Source organism: Peromyscus eremicus, chromosome 5 (genome assembly GCF_949786415.1).
Source record: "Peromyscus eremicus chromosome 5, PerEre_H2_v1, whole genome shotgun sequence".
NCBI lineage: Eukaryota > Metazoa > Chordata > Mammalia > Rodentia > Cricetidae > Peromyscus > Peromyscus eremicus.
Genome location: NC_081420.1, coordinates 39,666,037 through 39,689,819, shown reverse-complemented (window position 1 = coordinate 39,689,819; position 23,783 = coordinate 39,666,037). Strand labels below are relative to the sequence as shown.

At 41.4% G+C, this 23,783-nt stretch overlaps 2 protein-coding genes and 2 pseudogenes across 2 annotated transcripts; 1 reads left to right on the top strand and 3 right to left on the bottom strand.

Annotated features, from left to right (window-relative positions):
* Positions 1-5,159: 5,159 nt before the first annotated feature.
* On the bottom strand, positions 5,160-6,098 carry LOC131911286 (vomeronasal type-1 receptor 4-like). The gene has a single exon (XM_059263272.1). The coding sequence runs from the start codon at positions 6,096-6,098 to the stop codon at positions 5,160-5,162; it is 939 nt and encodes a 312-aa protein (XP_059119255.1).
* Positions 6,099-18,450: 12,352 nt separating this feature from the next.
* LOC131911013 (putative vomeronasal receptor-like protein 4) lies at positions 18,451-19,571 on the bottom strand (annotated as a pseudogene).
* A 159-nt stretch (positions 19,572-19,730) lies between these two features.
* Positions 19,731-20,468, top strand: LOC131911012 (glyceraldehyde-3-phosphate dehydrogenase-like; annotated as a pseudogene).
* Positions 20,469-21,516: 1,048 nt separating this feature from the next.
* LOC131911011 (putative vomeronasal receptor-like protein 4) lies at positions 21,517-22,587 on the bottom strand. Its single transcript, XM_059262999.1, has one exon. It carries the CDS (start codon positions 22,408-22,410, stop codon positions 21,517-21,519), a length of 894 nt encoding a protein of 297 aa, XP_059118982.1. The 5' UTR covers positions 22,411-22,587.
* Between the last annotated feature and the right edge of the window lie 1,196 nt (positions 22,588-23,783).

The window sequence follows — 23,783 nt, the reverse complement described above, 5'->3', positions numbered from 1 at the left end:
AGCAGGTTCACAAATGGAGGTAGTTTCTGAGGGCTGTAGGCCGCACACCACACACTGAAGACTCTGTTCTCCTCTGTATTTAACCTCCACTTATTAGTAAAATCACGTGGTATTTGTCTACATGTAGCTGACTTGTTTCCTTTAGCATAATGTCCCACAAGTCCGTGCTAGTGGCAATCAATGCGTCCAACATAAAAAAATTATAGTCTGGGCATGATAGCTAACATTTAATCCCAGCACTCAGAAAGCAAATGCAGGCAATCTCTGTGAGCTGAAGGCCAGTCTGGTCTACAGAGCAAATTCCAGGCCAGTGCTACAAAGAGAAACTCTGTCTCAAAAAAAAAAAATGAAAGAAAGAAATTATAAAGTATGAGAAGATATTTATACTAATCCAACTCCAATTGTCAAATCTCTTTTACATTACCTGAAGGACATAAGTGAGTCTCCTGTCCAGGTTGCCTTCATAATCCTCTAATTATTTAGATCTTTAACTATTTTCATCATGTATTAAAATTTTAATTTACCTTCTGATCAATATTTTTCCCCAATCTACTCTGACTTTTAAGGGGAAATTAAAAATTGCAACTCTATGTACCACTCAGAGTCCAGACCATCCTTGGGCATGCGGTGTCAACAATTATGAATCTCCTGTCCATCATTTTTTTAAAAAAAAGTTTTAATTATTTTAAAGTTTATTTTGTGTGTTTGTGTGTGTCACAGCACGCATGTGGAGGTCAGGGGACAATATGTGGGAGCCAGTTTTCTTTGTCTGAGATAGATCAGGTTGTCTGGCTTGTCTGCAGGTGATTTTACCCACCGAGTCGTCTCTTCAGACCCCCTGTCTATTCTTAATGTTGAACAATCTCTTCATGATGCAGATTTAACACATATTTCTTCACTCCTTCTCCATGTTCTCACACCATTTTTTTTTTTTTGGATCAAATTACACACTGAGAAAGTGTTCATTAATCCGGCCCTTTATGTCAGTTTCTAGAAAATGGCTTTAACAGAAGAGTGTGAAACCAAGAGAAGCAATGGATGTTACCTACAAACAAGTCACATTTACATGAGAAATGTGAAAAGGAGCTGGAGGGATGGTTAAGAGATCTGCCCTTCTTGCAGAGGATCCTGGTTCCTTATCCAACACCCACTTCATAGGACTCATGACAACCTATAGCTCTAGTTCCTTGGGACTCAATGTCCTCTTTTGGTCTGTGTGGGTACCTGTATAAATGTAGCATACATTCACACAAGCACATACACATAAGTAAAAATAAATCTTTATATTAGAAAAACAAGCGGATTAATAAGCTACAGCACAATACAATACACATCACTCAATTGTTTTGTACATATAGGGCAATCAAGGGGAAAAAACCTATTCATCATGGTAAGTAAAACCATGATGCACCCAAAACCCAGTGTTACAGAGGCTTTAGTCAGATGTGACATAACTGAACAATAGTTGTGGATATAATCATTGAAATAAAATTGTACAATTGGTAGGTGTAGGCAGAGTTTTGTGTCTTGACTGCCAATCAACTCTGTCCCATCAGCTGCTTTCCAAATAACCACACAGAAACTTATTACTAATTATAAATGCTGGGACAATATCTCAGGCTTGTTACTAGCTAACTCTTACATTTTAAATTAATCCCTATATCTTATCTACACTCTGCCACAAGTCTCGGTACCTTTTCTCAGTACAGCAAGTTCATCTCCTGCTTCCTCTGCATCTCCTCACAACTCCCGAGACTCCTCCCCTTCTTCTTCATGCTCTCTTTTTGTCTGCCAGTCCCACCTGACCTCTACCTGACCAACTATTGGCCAGTCAGCTTCCTTAGTAAACCAATCACAGTGACAAATATTCACACAGTATAAAGAAATATTCCACAATTCCCCCTTATTGTCTAACAAAAAGGAAGGTAAGAGTTATCAAGTAAGAATTACAGTTAATATATTCAGTCCATTTGTATTTGGCAAATTTAGAGAAAATACTATCTATCTTATCTTTGTGAGTCTAAAGTTTTATACCTAATTTACCTTTTTATTATAACTAAAGAAAACTTTAAGTCAAATTATTTATTGTTTAATTCCCTCAAAGACCCCAGAAGGGTATAATGTTACTAAATGACAGTGACATCTGGCTGCCTGGACAGTCACCCAAAGTCTTCCATAACATTGGGAAATCCACCTTTGTTCTACAGGTCTAATATATTAGACAGACATTTTTGAGAAGCAGGGAATTTTGAAAGACTGTCCTACCTTGTATTGGCAAAGTTTGGCAGTTGCCTTTCTTGTGCAGTTTGGACAGCATACTGTCAGCAGTTGAGGCAAAGGGAATTTCTTTGCCCACATGCCTAACTTTTGCCGTAAAGAAAAAACTCCATATGCAATTTCTTTGATGCCCATCACCCTCTCTTGAAGTAAATTGGTATGTTCAGAGGCAGACTTGTCTCATTGTCACCAAAAGCCTTAGGTTATTAAATGTGTTAAATGCCATACTCTGTATGTCTTTGAAGTGTTTGAAGAACATCTATTTAAGTATATCTGTGTGTGACCTTGAAAACATACCAAACATGATTATAAGGTTGACTATTGTAGATGACTATTAATCTGTATTTCTTAATTATATATTACATTTTTAAATGAGCCTCATAAACACAATACCCCAAACAAGAGTAGAAACATACATACAGTACAACAAAATTACCTTTAAATTTGTATCAACATGCCAAAATCCATACCAATGTAAAATATTTTGAGATTAATAGTTCTTTTTTGGATTAAAGTAGATTAAATAATCTACACTTTTTTCTTCATCATTCCTATATCATATTTCCCTTTTTCCCTTAAAAAGAGATCTTTGAATTTAACTCCTTTTTTAGCTTTTTTTCTGACTATGACCAATAACAACTTGTAACCAACCCCCCTCTAAACAATGACAAACATTTATAATCCATTGAATAACCAAAACCCACCCATACTCCATCTTTTGGAAATGTGGGCATCATTCTCTAGACTACTTCCTGTTGTCTGTGGTCACTGGTATCTTTGGGAAAACTTGAGAAAATCAAGATAATTGTTATGTTATGGCTAGAGTAGTTCGTGAGGCTGGACCCAGTCAGCCAGCAGTCTTGAAGCTGTTTTGGATGCAGAATTCTGAGGAGACTGAAGCAGAAGCATTTTGAGATGCTAGATCACCTGGGCCATCTGTTTTTATTGGTGTCTGGTCCCCTTGCTCTGAAAATACATAAACTTTTAACAGTAACATACATGGCTTTATTAATACAAGTACAGACTGTGCATTGTACACAAATTAGTCAAAGATGATTTTTTGTTTTATATCTGAGCAGGTAAAATATACATTACATGCTTTGTAGTTTTTTCAGGTTTATTTCTTTATGTCTTCAGCCAGGATTTTCAGGGGGTCTTCCCTGATCATACGTGAACCATATCAACCTGGAATGAATCCACAGCTTCTCATTCCTGTGGAAATAAAAGCACAACTTCTTCCCCAAAGTAACATATTTTTACTTCCATTTTGAAGTCAAGGCATTTTTAAAATACATAGGTTGGTTTAATCCAGCAGTTTTCATAATCCAGTGTGTCTTAGTAGCTGTTGTTCCTTCATTAGCAATCACAAAAGTCTGAAGATAATACAATAACAATAACACACAGGATCCAGACTCTCTGTGTATTTCCCATCTTTATCTGGCTTATTATTTTTTATTTTACTACTTTTTAAAAGACATTATTATTTTTAAAGTATTTTTTATTGTTTAACTGTATATATCCTTTCTCTTTTCTTTCCCAAGCCTATTATATTTTTAAACACACTGTAACCCATTTAGAGGTTTTTCCATCTGGATCTGTCTTTACAGATCAACATCTGTATTGTTCTTTGATTGCATGAGACCAGTCTTAAACTGCTGTTAGTTGATGGCACTGCTCAGCTTAGTGCATGCATTGCCACATGGCATTGGCAGCTGGCTCACCCCCACTTGGTTCCCTGAGAGGCTAGCTTCATGAGAGAAGGTACTGGTGGGAGCCAAATTTACCGAACCAGTTCTGGGAAGTTGTTGGGTCTAAACTGTCACCAAGTAGAGTGCTGCCTGATGCTCATGAACCCCATTTAAGTGTTCAGTAGCAGACCTCTTAAAGGAGCCACGCCCATATTTGTCCATAGCATGGAGCTAGGAAACTGCCTCTTAAAGGAATCACAGCTCTGTTTGCCACTAGCACAAAGCCTACCCAAGAAAAGGCAGTTACCAAGAAGCCACGTTTGACTCTGTTTCTGTGTGTTTGGAACCCTTTATTTTTTAAGCTTCCTCAGGTTTTATGTCTCTACATTGTCCCACAATTCTATGTTGAGTAATAAAATGTTTGTCCTATGTATACAGTGTTCATTCTTGCAGAGAATGTTCATGAATATAACACCAATAAAATGTTTCCATTCATTTAAATGCTGTGACTGGTGCATTGGTCATCTAGTGACTGGCTGCACAGTACACATCATCTTTCACAAATCTGTAAAATCTTTTCTATGGATAGAATCCTACAGACACTTTGAAGAATCCCAAAATAACCTGTGGTACTAACAGTTAGCAAGCACAGTGCCAGATACAAGACACAGAATTTCTTGCACTAACAGAATTAAATCACTATAAATTTTGATAAATTTACCAAATTCACCTTCATGCTTCCAGTCATGCTAGGAGTACAACCAATTTTACAAATTCTAATTAAGGTCATTTTCTCAGGGCTTGAGAGATGGTTCACTTAAGAGCAGTAGCTGGCTTCACTGAGGATCTGGGTTCAATTCCTACCAACCATATTTTGGTTCAGGACCATAAGTAACAGGGCATTTGATGGTCTCTTCCAGCCTCTAAAAGCACCAGGCATGCACAAGTTACACATACATAATGCAGACAAATTATTCATACATAAGAAATGAATACAAATATAGAAAAGCTAAAAAAATTAAAGTCCCTTCACAAGGGTGGCAATCTGCAGAGTGAGGTTTTTACATCACTATAATATGCTAAGGTCTCCCTCTTTCTCCCCTCAAGGCTTGAGTCACCAGGAAGATCGTCTGAGAATAAACACATGCTTAATTGTGTTTTGGGATTTTTGTAGAACTGAGAGTTCTTTCATACTCATTGAACAGATAAATGAGAGACACATTTTCTCAATTTTTCCCACTGAGCATGCCAACACGCAGCCAGAAGTCCATCCCTGTGAATCAACACAAGCGGGCTAAAAGTTGCATAACCCAGGACCAGAAATTCTTGGATATTTACCATCAAGGAATCATGTTGTAAAGAGAGACTTACAAATAGAGAAAAAGCACAGTCAGTCCAGTAGAAGAAAAGAAAACAGAACATCAGAAGGAGGACACTCTGAGCAGCTCTCAGCTCAGGGGGAGTTCTGTAGAGAAGCTTGGCCTTCTGAAGGTAGAGGACATGCTGGTGGTGCTTGTGGAGAAGAGATACCATGTAGCCACTGGCCCCTCCCATGGCACCCTGAAACACAGCATCTCTCAGGACCATGAAAGGAAGAACAATCCACTTTGTTTTCTGACTTTCTAGCATAAAATAACAATAGTTGTCTTCACTCTTAAGCTGTGACATATTCAGGTTTATACTTGTGATGGAGTAGATTAGGTTCATACTTATTAAAGAATTGAGCATCCAAAAGAATGAAAAGAATGGAAAGATGTGCCATGCAGACTTTGGTCTGAGCCTCCTCCACCCAGATGCTCTGGGACTGATGATGATGGCCTGGACCACAATAAGGAGACTGCTGGTGCAGATGGAGACACCACGGGCCACCCTCTCCAGGTAAACAATGATCTTACAACCTATGTCATCTAGAAAGTTTCTTAAACCAAAAGCTGCTATTGTCTTTGGCAATCCTTTTGCAAGAAGAATTATGATGTTTGCAAAAGCCAAGTGGATAAGAATAAGGTGTATGGGTTTCCTCTCAGGGCCCCCCCACCAACTGAACATATAATTCACAGAAACAGAAATGTTCCCCAGAGTGCCAACCATAGTCATTAAGAAAAAAATTATTTCCTTAATAAACTTCAAAACCATTTCCTCCTTCCTAGGCAGAAAATTTTTCGTCCAGGATGCAAAGACTCTTTCAAGAAAGTGTCAGAAGTGCTAGACATGGATCTGAAATACACATTTTGTACAATAGCATTTTCTAGTGTACATAAGGCAGCAATGGACACATGTAATGTTGCAAATAAAATCTTGGAAATGCCCCAATTCTCCCCACTGTGGACTCTGGGATATTGTTTGTGCTGTGACAGGTGAGTTTGGGAACTGCCATTCAAAATGTAAAGTTTTAAAGGAAATTCTTATTTTTGAGCTCTACAATAGAAAAATTGACATGTTCAAATGGTGTGTGTGTGTGTGTGTGTGTGTGTGTGTGTGTGTGTGTGTTTCTGTCTGTCTGTCTTTCTTTGTGCATGGATTATCCTAGTTAACTCTCAGCATAGCTTAATTGAACTCCAGTTTCTCCAACCAACATTTCTTCCTCTGCTTCTCATTCTATTTCATGATATTTCCTGACCTGACTCCCAAAGCCCGAGGTTCATGCTGAATCTGTGTGCCTTCCCCACATCACCTCACACACACTGGGAATCCCTGCTGGGTCAACACCTGTAACATATTTCAGATTTAGTACCTTACCCTCCACACTGTCTCCTCCTTTGTCTGATATTCCTTTCTTAAATGCATCTTGACTAATGTAACAATTTCTAGATTTGCCTTTAGCTTTGAAGTTTTATAACTTCTATATCTACATCTTAATATTTTAAAAGTTTCTATATTGACCACTCTGTGACTTCACTCAGTATTAATGTTCACTAATCACTTTTTAAGGTAGTCCTCAATGTCAACTCAAATTATATAACCTTTCCATATGAGGCCTGACAGTTAAAGCTGAGTCACAAAGAGATATGCTGAAAAATTCATGTGCCCACCAGGTTGCAGGTAAGGACGGTGTCTTGCAGAGCCCTGTAGCGCTTCCTAGAAGAGGGGGTAGCAGATAGCTGTGACCCCAGTTTATGACTTCAGAGTGTTTGTAACTCCAGTGAGTGACCTTAGGGCATTAAGGGAGCATGGATCAGCTGTCCACCAGAGATAAGGAGGAGGTGGATAAGAGAAGGGGATTAATGAAGTATTATGTGCCGCTATGAAATGAGTGAAGTTTTTGAGTTACAACTCCTCAGTATTGGCTACCTACAGTACCATAGGTTGGGGCTACTGTGTAGCAGGGATCCCCCATCGCAGAGTTCACGGTGTCATTTGCCTCTGAGGGGCCTTGTGAGCAGCAGTTTGTCAGTTTGCTTTGCAGCTGCTTCTCCTGATTCTTCTCCAACCTGTGTATCAGGCAGGCTGCTTTGTTCTGCATCGGTCTGAGCTGATTCCAGAACCTTAGATCTCGGCAGGATGTTATTCTTCATGTTCAGGAGCTCTGTTCTCATTTCTCAGGGACTCATGGTAAGCTTTGGGCATCTTTTCTGGAATGAGAGGAAACTGAATATTTCATGGGTCTGTGTGTTCTGAGTACTTGGAATGTGTCTGTTCCTTTATTCCTGTGAAACTTACAGGATTGTTTCAACTGTCTATGTCTTGATGGTATCACCTGTGATCTGCATGAACTGAGCCGTGTTCCCAGGTTTGGGTTTATGTTGCCTCATGACTCTAGAAATGTCAGTTATTGCCCTTCAACTGCTCCTCTGACAGATGGGTAGTTATTGCCCTATTGTTGGTGTGTCCTAGAAATTGCAATACCATCCCGGATATCTGCACATAATGAAATATGCTCCAGACAGTAATAACAAACACATCAGCATTCATTAACAATTTAGAATAAAAATGCAGTGTTTAGTCAGAGGCTGGAATCTGTAAAAATCCCTTCAATAATTCATATCAAATCCTGATGGAAAATACTAATATTTTCTGTTTGTTTAATATTTGATTTCCTGGGGATTCCTACCCTCTGTTCTTCTCTTTCCACCAACACCAAAGTTTCAGTCATATTTCAAAACAGATTCTGATCTAATAAGTGATTCCTTCTACTGGAGTGGACTGTAAGAGGAGGAAGGGGCAATTCATCTTCCACATTATAGTAGGAAAAACTATAGGAAATACATTTAAAAGACAAGATGGACTTGTGCTTAGAAATATGGATGATCCCATGTCTGGAAATAAACCCCAAGAAGGTGACATAGGTTACATTCATCCATTCTGGTTATCTAAAAACAAATAAACAAAACCAAAACAGACTATTTCTCTTTGCTGCCTAGCACTGGGATAAAATTTAGACGAGCTATTCAGGATGTGCTAGTTCACAGCCTGAATCCTTGATAGCAAGAATTCTCAAGACGGTAATGATAACTGTTACACTTAGTGGTTTATATTTCTCCACACCTGGCAGGCGTACAAAGACTGCAGCTGATATAAGTATGTACATTATTATGTGATAGACTGGAGAGACTAAGGATGGATACCCAAGGAAAACCTTCAAATTAGGAGTTAAGATGTTATTGTAAGAGAAGACACGTGCAAGTATTTTAAAAGTGGAAATGCACCAAAAGTGAGAAGTATCCACGTTACAAACACTAGTGATACTGTTGGAGTCACAATGCTGGCAAACATGGAAGCTAAAAACAAGAAGTTCTGTTTTTGTTTTGTCTTGTTATTTTTGAGACACAGTCTCCCTATGTAAACCAGGCTAGCCTTGAACAACAACTACCTTGTCTTAGTCTCTCTAGTGCTGATGTTACAGGAGTGCATCCCGATTATCTCCAGGGTTTGAGAGACATCTGAAATCTTTGGTACACTATTGATTCCTTTAAAGAAGAAAAAAAAAAAAAAAGGAAGAAACCTTAAGCAAAGACCTAGCCAGAGCTCTGTCATGATCCTCCAGCCTGAGGATAGACAGTGATGCTTCAACATTTCTGTTCCATTTCTGTATCTCTAGGAACTAGTCTCCTTTGGTCTTTCTGGAGTCAGGGACCAGCCTTGTAGGGTCAGAAGGAAAGCGGAGGTCCCGAGGATCACAGAGCCTCTCAGCTGCTCCCCGGCTTAGGCAAAGAGAGAGACTTCTGCTTTAGTGAAACTCTCCCTGGCACAGCTGAGGGGATCGAAGATCTTACCTCCATGAACTCACCTGGACCTCTGTGGTGCAGACAGCCTCAGGAGCAGCTCTGGGAAGTGACATTTGCCAGGTCCTATTTGTACTGTCAGGATCTGTGGGGCTCTTGGCTGCCATCAGGTAGTGTGGACTTCAAGTTTCATGTTGTCACATGTCAGGGGGAGGAAGGCCTCTGCAGGGCCCCAGTCCCTGAAGTACAGCTTCCCCTCTCTCCACAATTACTACATCTGCTTTCCTCAGAAGTTATTTCAAGTTTAATTAGGGTTTAATGATTTTGAGAGGAAGGGTGTGAGATGAGAAAATGAACAACTAACTGAGTTTCTTTGTACAGAGCTCCCCACATCTCCAGACTGTTTTTACCTTCCCAAAGAGACAAGCTATGATCTGGCAGGGGACCGGCTCCTGACACATAGACTAAGTCACTTGCTTCTCTTTCTTAAATCCTTCCTTAGACAGAACTAGAATAAATGATGCTCAGAGCTGGGGATTCATGTGCAAGTCCCACACAAGCACTAGAACAAGTTTAGAGCTCTGTTCTACCTATGCTCATTGCTGGTGATGGGATGTTTTAACTGATTCTTTCATTCCTGCACATTAAATATCATATACAACTCTAAATGGATATCTTCTGGGCCTTACTCCAAAAGCAATATCATTATACAACTTCAATGACATTTCTAAAATTTATGTGTGCCCAAGAGTGGGCCTTCCATATACATTTCATTCTAGTTCCTAGGAGCCCCCTACCTATCCCAAATGGAAAAGAACGTAAGTAAATACACAGGACTAAAATTAGAAGTGATGATGTCATTATTTTGTTTTTGAAGAGAAAGCCCCATTGGATTGACATTGGAGATGAGTTCAAGGTCATGACTCTTACTCTGTGCTCTGTATGATGGTGTCTGCATATATATAAGTGCAAATGACACATGCTAGAAGCTAAAAATGCTTCCTCTGTAAATGAAATGACAGCCTTTGAAGAAACTAAAATTTGTATCCTCTCTATTGAATGTGGAATCCAGGAACAGGGAAGCTAAGTTGTACATTACATATGTCATGGTGGATGGAAATAGAAAAATAAGGGTTGTTGGCCAAAGGGCCCCATGGAATCCCCAAACAATCCAGGCTATTGCCAAGACTATAGGCTACTTCCCACAAACTGACACCAAGGCTCCATTCCTTAACACTTCACCTCCACTACTCACTGAGCTTAGAGATGTCAAGTCCATGCCTACATAGAGGCTTCACTCCTTGTTCCAGCATCTTTTGTACAGGAAGGTACTCTGCAGGCTCTCAGAAGAGAAACATAAACACCAACCCAGCCACAAAGCCTCATCTGCAATGGTGCACTGCCTGCAAGATATGCTAGGACAATGGCGGCACAAAGATTGTGGAGTAACCCACTCCACAAGATGAAACCCACACTTGACACTGCTTGGCTAACCAGGAACCTGAGAAGCCACAGCCCAGGGATCAAGGGTAAAACCAAATAATACTGGTCTAAAAAGGGGGGAAATGTATTGATAAAATGACTCCTAAATATTTTGATATAGTCGTGGATCAGTGTCTTGTTGAGTTATCAGCAGAGAAGCCTCCTCCTGCAGCAGAAGGGATCAAACACAGAGACCCACAGTCAGACAGTACCCAGAGAGTGAGAGACCTTGGAACACACAGCCCCAAATGGGATGTCTGTATCAAATCCCTCAATCCCTCCCCCTGAGAGCTCAGTGAACTCCACAGAAGAGGATGTGGAAAGAGCATTAGAGCCAGAAGAGATGAAAGACACCAAGAAAATAAAGCCCTCTTGTGGTGGTATTGTGTTCCCCAAAATATTGTACACCCGAATAAACTTACCTGGGGTCAGAGAACAGAACAGCCACTAGATACAGAGGCCAGAAAATGATGGCACTTACACCTTTAATCTTAGCATTCCAGAGGCAGAGATCTACCTTGGATCTCTGAGTGTTCAAGGATACAGCCAAGCATGGTGACACACGCCTTTAATTTCAGGGAGTGATAGCAGAGAGCAGAAAGGTATATAAGGCGTGAAGACCAGGAACCAGAAGCTTTTGGCTGGTTAAGCTTCAGGCTTTGGAGCAGCAGCTCAGCTGAGATTCATTCTGGATGAGGACTCAGAGGCTTCCAGTCTGAGGAAACAGGATCAGCCGAGGAACTGGCCAGGTGAGGTAGCTGTGGCTTGCTCTGCTTCTCTGATCTTCCAGCATTCACCCCAATACCTGGCTCCAGGTTTGTTTTTATTAATAAGACACTTTAAGATTCGTGCTACATCCCTCTAGATCAACATGAGCAAAGCTCCTAAGAGCTCAGAGAGACTTGAGCAGCATGCACAGGGCCTACACGGGTCTGCACTAGATCCTCCGTGTGCTTCTAGTTTTTATGGGATTCCCGAGTGTGTGAATGAGTGGGCCTCTGATCCTGTGCCTTCTGTTAGGTTCTTTTTGTCTTTTCTAACTTTGATGCGATGGGTCTTGTTTTATCTTATTATATATTTTCTAAAAGTGAATAAATGAATGGAAACCTGGCCACTGGGGTAAAGGTTAGTGACTGAACTGTCACTTGTACTTGCTGGGAGAGGGAAAATCAGTTTTCTCTAATAGAGTGACACTTGGTACATCAACTACTCAGGGACCTCACATGCAGGAGTGATTGACCAGCATAATAATGGACTACACGGGGTTTTGTTTTTTTTTTTTTTTTGTGTGTGTGTGTGTGTGTGTGTGTGTGTGTGTACTTTTATTTGGTTACAGTTCAATGGATTTTTCTTTTGTGATATGTATTTTTTATTTTGTTTTCTTGTTTTGGGGGGATTTTATTATTGTATTGGGTTTTTGTTTTTGAGAAAGAGCTTGAAGTTTGGTGGGTAGGAAGGAGAGGAAGATCTGGAAGGACTTGGACTTTGGGAAGAATGTAATAAAAAAGTTTGAATTTTAAAATACTTGAAATGTAAAAATATAATAATAATAATAATAATAAAAGAAATTTAAAAAATAAATCTCTGGTATAACAAGGAGCACTTCCCTCTGCTGTTTTTATGATTGTTTTTGGAGAAGTTCTAAATATCTTCTTTGTCTTTGAAACAAAAAGAAAAATAAAACAATTTAAAGCTTGTAGTGCTCTGACTAGTTTATTTAATAAAAGACAAGAAAATCTCAGAAAGCTAGCCTTCATGTGGCTTCCATACCCGAAATCCAGATAAAAACTGGCCACCATAGGCAGAGGGCATGCTGGGAGTCACTGGTAACCTCCATTTTGTACAGCAAGCTTACAATATTCCATTGTAAGAGGGTGGCAACTAAGATTAATAAACCATAAACCCTCACTGGAGAGATTGCTCAGTGGCTAAAGTACTTTATTCCAAGTGTTAGTGCTAACTCACTCAAATGCCTGGTGGGGTGGCAGCTTGCCTGTAATTCCAGCCTCCAAAGCCAGGGACAGGCTACCCCTAGAGGAACTGGGTCAATAGGTTAGCCATAGCTGTGCTCTGTGTTTCACTGTAAGATGCTGACTCAGCAGAGTAGAAGATGGGGGATGATTCCTGATGCCAACTTCAGTCTCATGCATACAGGTGAGTACAAATGTGCATGCCCATCACCTTACACACAGGTGTGCCTGTGGACTCACAAACATGCATGCACCCATAAAAAATAGAAAATGTAAAAACAAAAAACAAAAAACCAAAAAAAAAAAAACACCACCACAATGCAGCTGCTCTTCTTCAAGGAAATCAGGAAACCAACTGTCAACACAGGTGGATTTATTTATGGTTTGGCTGAACCCAGGAGAGAAAGACTCTTCCTTTCTCTGCCCTTCTCTGTAGCAGTGATACAATTTTATAACAAAGAAAGAAATGCAGGAAAGGTGCCTGTTTCAAAAGAACTGTGGGAAGCCTCTCTAGGGGGCAAATTCCTCCTCTGACAGTGCCCAGGCTTCAGCCTTTCTCCTTCCCAAGGGTGCGCATGACTCTGGGCAAATGGTAATTCCTTGGGTTTATAATATCAGTATTCTCAGAGTGCAAAGGAAGGGACACATGTTTCCTTTTAGAATATCTTCTCTCCTTCCAGAACAGTGACATCCTGACACCTCTTTCCCTGTTGGTCCCCTGCTCATTGCTCTTGGTAGAGCCCACGGCAATCAGGAAGTGCTGGGGTATTTCCCTGACATGATAAACATTGAGGGAATATAAATGTGGATGATCACTAGTTCTTTCTTTTTTATTGTAGTTCTAGATTCTTGTCAATGGGGTCTCCTTCAGTTTTTTTTTTTTTTTTTTTTTTTTTTTTTTTTGCAAATAAGAGATCTAAAGTCACATGATGGGCAGAGTGTGGGTGGAGGCAGGTAAGAATTGGCCCAGCATTCATCCAGGGAAATGTTTCTGCATATTGGATATCTATTTGGATGATTTAGTAATCTATTTCATGTTGCTATAAAAATATTTGAGATTAAGTGTAGCTAAAGTTTTCCTGCCTGGCCCATAGTCAGGGCAAATCTCTATCACCTGCCAGTCCCACAGCCTCAGACCCAACCAAGTAAACACACAGACTTATATTGGTTACAAACTGTATGGCCATGGCAGGCTTCTTGCTAACTGTTCTTACAGCTTAAATTAATCCATTTCCATAAACCTATCCCTTGCCACATGGCTCGTGGCTTACCAGGATCTTCACATGCAGCTTGTCATGGTGGCGGCTGGCAGTTTCTCTCTGACTCAGCCTTCCACTTCCCAGCTTTATTCTCCTCCTTGTCCCGCCTACACTTCCTGCTTAGCCAATGGCCAATCAGTGTTTTATTTGACTAATTAGCAACACATTTGCCATACAGAACATCCCACAGCAATTAAGTACTTCATGAAATGATCTGCTTGGATTACAAGTCTTGTATCTGGAAGGTCCAAATAGCATAGCACTCTCATTCTGGTGAGGGACTCCTGGATGCTTCACGATGTAGTTAAGAAACAGAATAAGAAATGACCACAGAAGCTACCAGGTGTGTGGTGTGGTCTTGCCATATAATCCACTCCCATAAGAATGACTTAACCTAGACATCTCCATTAAATGCTATGAAGAGTCACCTGATGAGCCGATTCCATTCCAAGTAAATTCTACCTCCTCAACACTGCCAGACGAGGACCACACTTCCAATCCCTGGACTTGAGAGAGACCCATATTGAAACCACAGAAGTAGCTTAATATGCAAATAAAGTGTTTTGTGTTTTTTTTTGTTTTGTTTTGGTTTGGTTTGGTTTGGTTTTTTGAGACAGGGTTTCTCTGTGTAGCTTTGCGCCTTTCCTGGAACTCACTTGGTAGCCCAGGCTGGCCTCGAACTCACAGAGATCCGCCTGGCTCTGCTTCCCGAGTGCTGGGATTAAAGGCGTGCGCCACCACCGCCCAGCGCAAATAAAGTTTAACATATCTGAATGTCTATATGTCTTTATCTGAACATGAAAACCATTCCTCTAAATCATTTCTATCTAATGAATTATCATAGCCATTTACCCAGGATTTCTAGTCAAAAATCTCTCACACATCACACCCTAGTCTTCAGTAAACATTATCGGTTCTATCTTAAATTATTGAAAATGTAGCTAAATCATACTACCTCTATATAACTAATACCATCCAAATCCAAAGTTCCCACATTTTAATATGCACAGAGATTGCTTGATCACATCCCACATGAAGACAGTGTGTTCTTGAATCATTTTGTTCAAGAGAACTTGCTCTTGCATAGGGATTTTGAATTTGAACTGGCACATATTTCTGTCTACCAACCACCTTTCCCTAGGCTCATCCCAGATGACTAGGCGTAGGGAGTGCTGAAACAGAATTGTTAGTACCTGATATAGGTTGCTCTAAAATGCACCTTCCACTCAGGGCCTCTCACTGGCCTTGCTAATACCATCTCAGAACTATGTAGTCCTTCTGTTGGCTCTCCTTCCCTGTTACATTTACCACTCTCTGAAGGCTCTTCTGTATCAATCTGCTCATACCCAACCTGGATTGTGCACATTCAGTCTTATTTAGCATTAGCACATTTCTTTAACACTTTCCTCTAATATACCTTCTCCTACCAATCATGGCCAGCTACAGATCCAAGAGGTGCCTTTTAGAATGTGCCGTAATCTGCCATTTTTTTCCTGAAAATTCTTCAGTGGCCTCCTATTATTATTCTCATACCCAAACCTACACACAGTGTCTATTACTTGAATTTTTGTAGCATAGCCCTGATCTACATCTCATCATCTGCATGCCTTCCTTCTGTCAGAAGTTACGAATGTTCTCCCACAGATGTCCACATGCAAAGTACTACACTTCCACTTAGTTTTTGCTTTCCTTAGGGGATAGTGTCCTTGATCACAATTCTATATAAAGCAAGAAGTGTTTTCCATAGATATCATTTCAAAGAAATCAAATGTTTTCAGGGTCCAAATGCACAAGGACACTTTCAGTCAAAGAACCCTTGAATATATCCCAAATAAATGACAAGTTGGTATACAAAACAAAAGTACATTTTTATTCTTATATTATTGTTAAATTGTTTTTATTTTCAAATTAAAATATGATCCCAAAATCTCCCCCTTCTCTTTCTTTCCTCCAACCCTCCCATGTACCCAGGCCCTTACTCTTTCTCAAATTCATGGCCTCTGGGCCCTTCTGCTTTAATTCTTGTGTGTATGTGCATGTGTGAGTGTATATGTGTGCTCCTAATTACATAGATACAAGATGTTCTGTTTATGTTATTTGTATGTATATAATTTCCATGCTGACCACATGTTATTGGAAATATTAAATATTCAGATAACCTGAGAGATATTCTGGGTATACTGTTGCATGCCTTTAATCTCAGAACAGAGGGAGAGGCAGAGGCAGAAAAATCTCTGTGAGTTTGAGTCCAGTCTGGTCTATATAGTGAGTTCCAGGATATCCAGAGCTATATAGTAAGACCTTATCTTGAAGAAACAAAAAAAAAACAGTAAAACAAAATAAAAGTAAGTTAAATTTTCACAATACAAAAATAAAGATGCTCTGAGAAAAAATTCCGTGTAGGATTAAAGCTGAGCTTCCTGTTCCTTCAAAACATGACAGGTTAGGTAACCTTTCTTCTAATATGTCTATTTAGTTGTTAGCAAAATAAAATAAGCCCATTGCACAAATGGATGTAAAGGAAAGTGACAAAGGAAAGAATCTGTCCAGCTTTCTCAACTCCTGAGCAGGTCTTAGATTGCCTAGGACAAATTTTATATAAAATAATACAACCTAGTTTTAAAAGTAAGGATTAACTTAATGATCTGATATGTGAGTACATCAGGGCACAGCTAAATCACAGCAGAGCAGCTGAGACACAGTGTTCACTAGGTCCCTGAGCCTGTGAGCCTCACCAGTGGAGGAGTCTCACCACAGCTGTCTCTCACCGGGGCTCCCCTCCAGGCACAGTATTGAGCTACACAGAGAGAGTTCAAGCCCACTCCCTGTAAGAACTTTTGGGTCTTTCTATTTATCCTGGGCAGGAACTGCAGTGAGCTAATGGACAGCTTTGGTAAACAGCCCTTCACAGCCCTGGATCCCTTCAGGAGTCACACCCACACAGCCCACAGGAGACAGGAGCCTCCCTAGGATGACTGCAGTGCAGTGTCTTGAGGACTGAGATGTCTGGATTTCTTGGGCCCGAGGCTGTGCAGTTCTCTAGGCCCCCAGTGTCTTGCCAATTGCCAAGGCTGTGCCAATTGGCTCCCACCAAACAGACCCTCTCGGCAAGGTCAGCGTTGTAGTGCCCTTGTCTGCAGCTCAACAGAGTGCAGCTTTGCAGGATCAGGGAAGATGGAGTCTGGGATTCCAGGGAGGAGAGGAGGGGAGACCTATGAACACTGGGATGTTCAGCACAGGCCATGGTGAGTGGGTGGAAGTGAGATGGAAACTCCAGTGTAAACACGGTCGGCAAAGGATTTACACATCAGTGTGCCAGGGAGGCCCTGGCCTTGAGTGCGGTCTCCAGACATGGGATGGCATCATGTGAGAGAGCCTGTCAGCCAGAGACTCTTGTGGTGGTACCTTGAGGTCATCCTGGTTGTAATTGTTCCACAGCATCCACACTAGCTGCTTATGTTCAGGAATTTCGCCACATCCAACAACTGTGGCTCAGATTTGCTGGGCTGTGGTGACCTGACTTGACTCACCGTCACTTTCCCTCTGCCCTGCACGCTTACCTCACAGATGGACGGGTCACCCACCCTGTCTCACTCTCCTGCTCTGGCTTTGGGAAAATTGAAATTCTGATGTCTGAGTGATGCACTGTCTCCAGTATTTTTCTCAGTGCTAATGAGAGGCTACAGGTCACATGACAGGGATGGTGGGATGGGAGGATGAGAAGAATCCACTTTGCACCTGCCTAACAACCCTGAAGTAGTCTTAAGATTGCAATGAAACATGAATTGCTAAATGGTCTTATAATAAAAAATCCAGAGCCAGATATTGGGGTGAATGCTGAAAGATCAGAGGAAACAAAAGAACAAGCCACTGTCCTGTCTTACCTCTAGGACTCCTCAACCTGAAAAACCTCCAGCCCAAAAAGGCCCTAGTTCCTATCTTCTCGTGCCTTATAGCCTTATATACCTTTCTCTGCCCAGTCATATCACTTCCTTATTAGTGCTAGGATTAAAGGCATGTGTGCTTCCCAAGCAAAGGCATGAGATCTCAAGTGCTGGAAATAAAGATGTGTGATCCCAAAGTACTGAGATTAAAGGTGTGTGCCACCACTGCCTAGCTCTATTTCTCTCCTAGACTGAGTCAATCTCATGTAGTCCAGGATGACTTTGAATTCATAGATCTAGACAGATCTCTGCCTCCAGGTGCTAGGACTAAAGGTGTGTGTCCCCACTGCCTGGTATCTGTTTAATCTAGTAGTGTGTTCTGTTCTTTGATCTTCAGGCAAATTTTATTAGGGTACACAATATATCACCACATTGCACAGTGCTGGACTTCTTAAGAAAAAGAAATCTATTACTATAATATTTAACTTAATGTTGTGATATATTAGAATATTAAAGCATATGGACGTTTGGTAGGCAATAATATAATCCCATCATTTGAGATACTGAGACAGTTCAAGATCAGCCTGAGCTATGTACTGACTGCCAGGTCAGCCTGTGCTACAAAGCAAACATTATGTCCCCCAGCTCTAAAGTTCACCATGGCAAAGCAGCTTACAATGAACATACCTTTGGCTCATAGGAATAGATGTAGAACGTAATTTCTACACTTGTCAGTGAGCATGCAAAACATTAGAAACACGGATGTTTCTGTTGATGAGAACATAAGGGCTGAAACTAGCATAATCAAGTTCTAAAAATGTTTTACTATTTAGTGAAATGAAATCGTGTGTCGCTGTGAAACCTGTGTAGAAGGAGAGAAAGAATGAAACAGAAGAAACGGAAGCAGTTCTAGAATGAGAACACTCCAGGTAGCTCTGCTTTCTGGAGGGGAACTGTTTTCAAGCCTGGAGATGTGAAGGTACAGGACTCGCTTGTGATGCTTCTAAGACAGAAAGCCATGGAGCCCCTGCTCCAGCCCATCGGCCTCTGAAAGATGACATCACGAAGAGTCATAAGAGAGAGGAAAAGCCACTTGATGGCAGCATATAGCAATAGCCAATGAATGTTCCAGGTGTAGACATGTTCAAGCCACCACCTGCTTTGATGTAGCAGAGCAAGTTGGAGCTTATGAGAACATTAACAATCCAAAAGAGGAGGAGAAAAGGAAGAACTTGCCATGAGGTCTGTGGTTTTAGTTTTGTCCAAATGGTGGTCCCGGGACCGATGGTGACAGCCTGGACCACGCTGAGGAGACAGGTGGTGCAGATGGAGAGGCCCCGGGCCATCCTTGCCAGATAAACCACAGCTTTACAGCCAGTATCTCCAAGGAAGTTTCTGAAATAAAACACTGTGGCTATGTCTCTGATCCCCGTAGTACAAACAATGATCATATTGAAAAATGCCAAGTGAGTGAGAATAAGGTTTATAGGCTTTTCCCAGTCTCAAAGGCAAAAGTGTACAATTATCTCACAAATATTGGAACAGCCTTTATGCCCAAGGTAGTTTTTAACCTAAGCGGACACTAAAATTTAGCAAATAATCATCATTATTTGAGAAATTCACAACTAGGGCTGTTGCACACATTTCTTGGGAAAGTTTCAAATCCTGTCCATGGAGGGAGAGTGGCCTCAGTGCCTCTGCTAGGTGCTGCTTAGTAGTCCTTCAGAGACTGTTGAGGTTTTTCCATTTCTTGCAAGGAGCTGATGGACAGCTCTGGTGAACAGCCCTTTACCAGGCTGAGTCCTACCAGGCGGTACACCAAGGGCACTGAGGTGGTGCCAGGAGCAGACATGTCTCACTGTCCAGAAAGTCTAAATTTTTTAAAACATTTTAAACGGAAACATTTGTTATCCCTTGTCAGAGTAAAACTTGGCTCTCTGAAATTCCCTGTTCCAGAGACAGCTGCATCTTTTCATGTAGTGCCAGCCTCATTTCTGAGACACCATGGTGAATGTCGGTGGGAACAGATGCTGGTGCCGAGTATGTTGTGGAGTCTACTGGTATCTTTACCACCATGGAGAAGGCTGGGGACCACTTGAAAGTTGGGGCCAAGAGAGTCATCATCTCTACCCCTTCTGCTGATGCTCCCATGTGTGTGATGGGTGTGAACCATGAGAAGAATAACAATTAACTCAAGATTGTCAACAATGCTACCTGCACCATCCACTGCTTAGCCCCCCTGGCCAAGGTCATCCATAACAACTTTGGCATTGGGGAAGGACTCATGACCACAGTCCATGCCATCACTGCCACCCAGAAGACTGTGGATGGCCCCCATGGGGAGCTGTGGAGTGATGGCCGTGGAGCTGCAGAGAACATCTTCCCTACATCCATCGGTGTTGCCAAGGCTGTGGGCAAGGTCACCACAGAGCTGAATGGGAAGCTCATGGGCATGGCCTTCCGTGTTCCTTCCCACAATGTGTCTACGGTGAATCTGACATGCCCGTAGAGAAGGGGCCAAGAATGATCACATCAAGAAGGTGGTGAAGCAGACATCGGAGGGTCCACTAGAGGGCATCCTGGCCTACACTGAGGACCAAGTGTTCTGTGACTTTAACAGTGACCCCACTCTTCCACCTTTGATGTTCTCAATGATAACTTTGTGAAGCTCATTTCTTAGTATGACAATGAATTCAACTACAGCAACAGGGTGGTGGACCTCAAGGCCTGCGTGGCCTCCAAGGAGTAAGAAGCCCATCTCAGCAAGGACAAAGGAAGAGAGAGACACTAGGCTGCTGAGCAGTCCCTGTTCCATCTCTGCCCCTGACACTGAGCATCTCCCTCACAGTTTCCATCCCAGACCCCCAGAATAGCTGGAGGGACTTGGGGAGCCCTACTCTCTTGAATACCATCAATAAAGTTAACTGCATGCCCCCCAGCAAAAAAAGAGTAAAACTTGAGCATGCAAAAAATAAATAAATAAATAAAATAAAATCTACTTTCAGGGATTGCATGCTCTCCTGCATTTCTGATGAAGATTGCAACAGGTTAAATTGTAGGCAAATTGATTAAGGGTCTTATTCAATAAAAACCTAGAGCCAGATTCAGGGGTTAAAATCTGAGAGATCAGTGGAATAGGAAAAGCCACAAGCCAACCTCACCTCATTGACACCTCAGCTTCCAAAGAGACCTACTGCCTGTACACCGACACCTATATGCCTTTCTGTTCTGCTATCTCATTTGCTCTCTCCACCCAGCTACATCTTCTTCCTGTCCAGCTCTGTCACTTCCTGTCTGTCTGTACAGACCTCCAGACCTTTATGATTAACTAGTGTTGGAATTTAAGGTGTGTGCTACCACACTTGGCTCTGTTCTCAATGTGGCCTTGAACTCACAGAGGTCCTGACAGATCCCTGCCTCCCTAATGATAGGATTAAAGGCGTGTGCTACCATGGCCTGACTTCCATGTTTAATATAGTGGCTGGGTTTTTCTCTGATCCTCAGATAAACTTTATTGGGTTGCACAAACAAAATATCACCACACTAAATAAACTGCATGATAGACATGGTGGGATGGTGGGATAGTAAGAATCGCTGCCAGCTCCCTAGAGCCTGAACCAGTCTTCAACTTTCTAGGACAAGTTGATTGTAAAACAAAACAAAGCAAAATATAATCTATTGTCTCAACAACTTATTGTTGTGATACATGAGAAAGGAAGAACAAAACCAACCCAGTGTGTATAGCTTTAATTTGTAAAGAGTTTGGTGTGAAAAGGAATTTCTTATTTCTCAGCACATCAGTGCTTAGCAACACAGACATCCCTGATGATCAGGACAAAAGGGCTGAGAACAGCATAACTAAGTACTAAAAATGCTTTCATATTGAGTATTGTGGGTTCATGTGTCACTGTGGAGCCTATGTAGAAGGAGAAAATGAAATCTGCCCAATAAAAGAAAAGGAAGCAGGCCATGAGAGTGAGAACACTATGGGTAGCTCTGATTTCTGGCCTGGAATCATTTGCAAACCTGGAACTGTGAAGGTACAGGACACGTGCGTGATGTTTATACAGATGGAGAGCCATAGACCCACTGCTCCAGCCCATGAGACTCTGGAAAACGACATCACGAAGAGCCATGAGAGAGAGGAAAAGCCACTTAACTGTGTGTGTGGATGGCAGCATGCAGCAATACCCAGTGTACATCCCGACTTCAGACCTGTTTGTGCTCCTGGCTGCTGTGATATAGTGAAGCAAGTTGGAGCTTATCAGGGAGTTAAAGATCCAAAAGAGGAGGAGAAAGGGAAGAACTTGCCATGCAGTCTGTGGTTTGAACTTTCTGCAAAGGATTGTCCTGGGACTGATGGTGACAGCCTGGACCACGCTGAGGAGACAGGTGGTGCAGATGGAGAGGCCCCGGGCCACCCTTTCTAGGTAAATTATAGTTTTACAACCAATGTCACCTAGGAAGTTTCTGAAATAAAAAATTGTCGCTATGTCTCTGACCCCTATGCAATGAATAATGATTATGTTCACAAAAGCCAAGTGAATGAGCATAACATCTACATTTTTTCTCTCAGGACCCATGAAAGTATACACATGTCCCACAAATAAGATGATGTTCCCTAAAACTCCAAGTCCAGTAAGTGAAATGAAAATTAGTCTCTGGATGAGGTCTCTCCAGATCATCTTCATGATATTTCCAGCACTAGAAAAAACCCTTTTGAGAAACACAAGGAAATAAACATGAAATGGTTCAGGCCTGTGGGTGTTCTGTTTTCTTTAGTGAGGAGAACAGTGTATTATGTGAATGCAGAGTCCTTTGTTACAGATGCCCGAGTTCGTTCTTGCCCCTCCTGGTCTTTTTTCCATGGATACAGCAATGATGCTGATGGTGATTGGATAGAAACACCATGCTGATGCACTCACTGCTTTACAGAAGACAGTTTTATACCCTCCATCTCTAAACTTTTTTCCATGAGGACACCCAAACAAAGGGCAGCATCACTCATTTCTGAGACATGATATGGAGCATCAACTTAGATGCCTCTCTTCCCAGATCCTCTTTGTCATCCTGTACACACTCATCCCTCAAGTATTGAATTAATAGAAAATTGGAGATACTCCAAAGAACTATAATACTTGTCCAAATGGGGATGCTTTCCAGGGAAAGTCAGGTGGCTTTTCTCTGTCTCCATCTCTGAACTGACCTTGGCAACAAATAACACATAGATTAGTTGGGTAGAGAAGCAGCAGCCCATTCTCTTCACTTCAGTGGGATAGGGTGATTAATTGTTGTCCCCTATCACCTCATGCGTGGGATGTATTAAAGGAAACCACATACCCCTACTTATGTGCCTTTACTGACCATGCCCTAAGAATGTTCTCCAAGAAAGTATTATATATCAGCTCTCAGCTTAGGCATTTTCCTTTGGACTCCCAACAAAGGCACAGTCTAACATTTTGATTTTCAAGGTTCATCAAATCACTGATTTTATCAGTCAGTAATGCTATACACTATAAATGACAAGCAGCCTACAACCCCATACTATTGGGAAGTTTTACACGTAACATCCATTCTTCCGTTTTCTCATTCTGTTTAAATTGGGGTGAGGATTAAAACACAAATCAATTCATGTTGCTTCCACTTTTACAAATCATAGATAGTTTTATGTGGGAAACCTAAATCTATTTTCTTCCACTCTTTAGGATTCTCTGCTGTTCACAAAGTTTATCTCCAGATTGCTTTCAGATTGTTTCAAGCACATGTAACACTGGCACTGGCCCTGTGACAAGGGGACATGTGATGTCCTCTTTGTGACCTGACTCCAGCCACGATCCTTCATAGCTAAGTGCTGCCCACAGGTCACAAATGTGTCTCCTACCGTTTCCCTGAACCCCCGACTGTGCTGTCTGTTAGCCTGTTTATATCATCCCTCTGTGCTGAGAACACCTGAGAGATGCTTTAGTGCATCAGCTACCTTCCATAAACCTGTCATGGAATGCTCAGAAAATGACTGCTGAGTAAATTATTAACTGAGTGTTATGGTTGTAATATTCTATATAAA